This window comes from Coturnix japonica, chromosome 27 (assembly GCF_001577835.2).
Source record: "Coturnix japonica isolate 7356 chromosome 27, Coturnix japonica 2.1, whole genome shotgun sequence".
Lineage (NCBI taxonomy): Eukaryota > Metazoa > Chordata > Aves > Galliformes > Phasianidae > Coturnix > Coturnix japonica.
In genome coordinates, this window is record NC_029542.1 from 3,228,004 (window position 1) to 3,231,710 (window position 3,707).

Genomic DNA, 3,707 nt, shown 5'->3' on the forward strand with positions numbered 1-3,707 from the left:
AGCAGTGCAGATAGAAATGAGAAGCACCCAACAATGCAGGTAGAAATGAGCAGCACCCAGCAATGCATGCAGCACCACACAGCACCTAGCAGTGCAGGCAGAACTGAGCAGCACCCAGCAGTGCATGCAGCACCCAGCAGCACCCAGCAGTGCAGATAGAACTGAGAAGCACCCAGCAGTGCATGCAGCATCAAACAACACCAAACAGCACCCAGCAGCCCCAAGCAGTGCCAGGCAGCACCCAGCAACCCCAGGCAGCATTTCCCTGCCCTCTGGCCCCACCGAACCCCCCTGAAGCCCTTTGATGGTGGGGATCCTTTCCTGGGGATCTTCTCTCTCGCCTTTTTTTTTCTTTTTCTTTTTTTAATCAATTAAAGAAAATAATGCTTTCTGTTTGCCACCAGGCCCCGCCTGCCATTGGCCAGGAGTGGCCACGTGAGCAGGAATTGGCTGCAATTTCGCCCCAGTCTCGAGTTTAATAGAGCAAGGTCCCCATACGCCTGTATTATCAGCAATATAACAATTATAAAAAGCCCGAGAACCATCATCATCACTGCCATAAAAGCTGAGGCCCTTAGATTTCTTCCTCTCTTCCCCTCCTCCTTCCTCCCCCCCTCCCGCTTTTTAAACCCCGGGCCCTGGAAAAGCCATGAATTTTGAATTTGAGAGGGAGATCGGGTTTATAAATAGCCAGCCTTCGCTCGCAGAGTGCCTGACGTCTCTTCCCGCTGTCCTGGAGACATTTCAAACTTCATCAATCAAGGACTCGACATTAATTCCTCCTCCTTTTGAGCAAACCGTCCTCAGCCTGAATCCTTGTTCCAGCAGCCAGGCAAGACCGAGGAGCCAAAAAAGAGCATCCCATGGCCTGCTCCAGCCTCAGCCTCCGGTACAGCCCGGCCCTTTGGCAGCTGAATTCCCCTGGATGAAGGAGAAGAAATCGTCCAAGAAAGCTACCCAGGCTCCATCCTCGTCTTCCTCTTCTTTCCCCCCATCATCTTCTTCCTCGGTGCCGATCCCCGCCGCAGGATCTCCTGCAGGTTCGTATAATGAAGGGGTGAGGGGGTGTTGGCTGAAATCGGAGAGGGTCCGAATCATAAACAATCCCCGTCCCACCAGCAACCCTACCCGCCGCCACCCCCCCCCCCCAAGCAGACTTTGCCCTGCACCTCTCCTAAACTGTGTCACGCAATAAAATACACTGCAGCAATGCACACAGCCGGGGCGAGGAGGAGGGGGGGGGGGAAATGGAAGGGGAGGGGGGGGGGAATTTATACTGCCTCCTCCCCCCCGCAAATAAAAGAGCAATTTGCTGCAACTTCTGCGAAAGAGAAGAGGGAGAGATTTCCGGGGAAGCCGGGTTTTTTATTAGCTACAGAGGGAGGATTTGGCAGCTGAGGCACGGCTCCATTTTCTTGACTTCCCTTGCCAGCTTCGAATTCTTTTACAACCTATAGGGGGAATGAAGAAAAAGCCAACAAAAAACGAAAGAAGAGCGGAGAAGGAAAAGAAAGGGTGGTGGGTAAAGAGGGGGAGTGATGCTGGCAAAATAAGGAGGGCGAGCAGAACTCCCCGAGCATCCAAGGCAGTGGGAAGAGCCAGATCCCTATAGCAAAAATAAACGAATAGATAGATAGGAATTCCCAACCCCCTCAACACCCGGATAAATTAATGTCTTCCCTCCGAAGCTCCTTTTGGATATGGGGCTCGGCAGCCCTGGCCGGGGTTCCTCCTTCCCTGGGGATAAAACGTTCGAGGCTCAATGCACAGTTTGGGTGTTTCTGTATCACCGTTCAGGTAAAAGAATGTTTAGGTAGAAGGGCGGTTATCAGAGCTCGTTGATCAGATAACGTAGGAATAATGAAATCAAAGCTCCGCAGATTCAGTCCTTAACCTACTGGCTTTAAAATAGCAATAAGAAAATAAATCAAATAAATTAAATAAAAAAGGGGGAAGGAAGGGAGTCGAAATTCCTCGTGTCTGAAAACAAGGCAGGGAAGGAAGGTGTCTAAAGGGAGAAGCCAGGGAACAAAATCCTTTCTCCACCTTGGGACAAGGCTGCAAGAAAGCGATTTCCAATCCTCATCCCCATTGGAAGAAGGCCATTAAACATTTGTTTTCTTTCGTAGCAGCTCCCCAACCCCACCTCCCCCCAGTGGGTACCGTGGGGGCACGCTGCGCCCTGCCCGTGTTGGGGGGGGATGGCTCCATCCTCACCTTAGCCCCTCTCCCTCCCTGCAATGTGCTGTTTTGTGTGTTTAAGACACGCAGGGGTTGACAGACAGCAGCGGATCTAGGCGGCTCCGGACAGCGTACACCAACACGCAGCTCCTGGAGCTGGAGAAAGAATTCCACTTCAATAAATACCTCTGCAGGCCCCGTCGGGTGGAAATCGCTGCTTTGCTCGACCTGACCGAGCGGCAAGTCAAAGTGTGGTTCCAGAATCGCAGGATGAAGCACAAACGGCAAACACAGTACAAAGAACCCCCCGACGGGGATATCACCTACCCCGGCCTGGATGAAGGCAACGAAGCCACGGATGAGGCCGAGGAGAGCCCCGTGTTGGGGCCGTGCCCGGGGCCGTACCGGGGTGCGCAGCCCGAGCAGCCCCTCAGCCCTCGGGACATCGATCGACCCGGACCCCCCCCGTCGGAACTCGGCTTTCCCGAGAGCCAGGGTTCTCCTTGGTTGCCGGAACTCAGCATCTTTTCTGCAGAGTCCTGCCTGCAGCTCTCCCCCTCTCTGCAAGACTCCTTGGAGAGCCCCCTCCATTTCTCGGAGGAAGATCTGGACTTTTTTACCAGCGCACTTTGTACTATAGATCTGCAACACTTCAATTTCCAATAGCGCTCCCAACTTGTCTCTTTTTTTGTCCCTTTCTACCCCATCTCGAACAACTTCAGCTCTCCAAACGAGAGGGGGGGGGGGTCACCCCAAAAACAAACCCAAATCCTCCCCCATTCTATCACCCCATTCCTTTCGGCGGACATTTTAAAGCCCTTCAAGTCGAGGGACCCGAATCACAGCCGCAGTATTTATTTTAGAAGGCTCATAGAAAAGAGCTTTTTTTATTATTTAAAATAGAAAATAGTCGCTAAATTATAGGCTTTTCCCCACCTTATTTATTTAAAAGGAAGCACCCGATAGTTTCCATACGCATCAGTGATGACCGCCCTAAAGAGAAAACAATTGTGAATCCTTCAAGGGACTTTCTCAGGAATCAGAACGAGACTTATAGATTTCTTAAGGAAATAATAACGAGGAAAAATAACCGAGGAATTTTCGTTCCTCCTTTTTAAGTTTTAGACGTAGATTATTTATTCAAATCCTTTAATAGCAAATGGCAAATTATTTATTGGACATTATTTTCATAGAGTAAATAAATGCCTTTATAAAACCGAGGGAAGCGCTTTGCTGCGTGTTTCGTTTGAAATGGTTTGTTGGCCTGAATCAATCTCCTTCCTCTCCCCTGATCTGCAGCAGTGTGATGTATGTTGGTGTGCACTGAAAGAGGGAAGACAAAGGGAATCGTTCACAGCCAACAGTCCTTAAGGCTCCGCGAGTCGGAGCCCGCATTTTCTTCCAGCTCCGTTCATAATAATAATAATAATTATTATTATTATTGTGGCGATTTGGGGAAAGGAATTGAAGAGGGATGTTGGTATCCAATGGTTCCCATCGGGTTTTTGTCAGTGGGAGCGGTGCAG

At 50.4% G+C, this 3,707-nt stretch overlaps 1 protein-coding gene across 1 annotated transcript; it reads left to right on the forward strand.

The window, feature by feature from the left end:
• Positions 1 to 438: 438 nt before the first annotated feature.
• HOXB2 (homeobox B2) lies at positions 439 to 3,401 on the forward strand. Its single transcript, XM_015885600.2, has 2 exons — positions 439 to 1,040; positions 2,264 to 3,401. The coding sequence occupies exons 1-2, from the start codon at positions 650 to 652 to the stop codon at positions 2,845 to 2,847; spliced, it is 975 nt and encodes a 324-aa protein (XP_015741086.1). The 5' UTR covers positions 439 to 649; the 3' UTR covers positions 2,848 to 3,401.
• Positions 3,402 to 3,707: the final 306 nt, after the last annotated feature.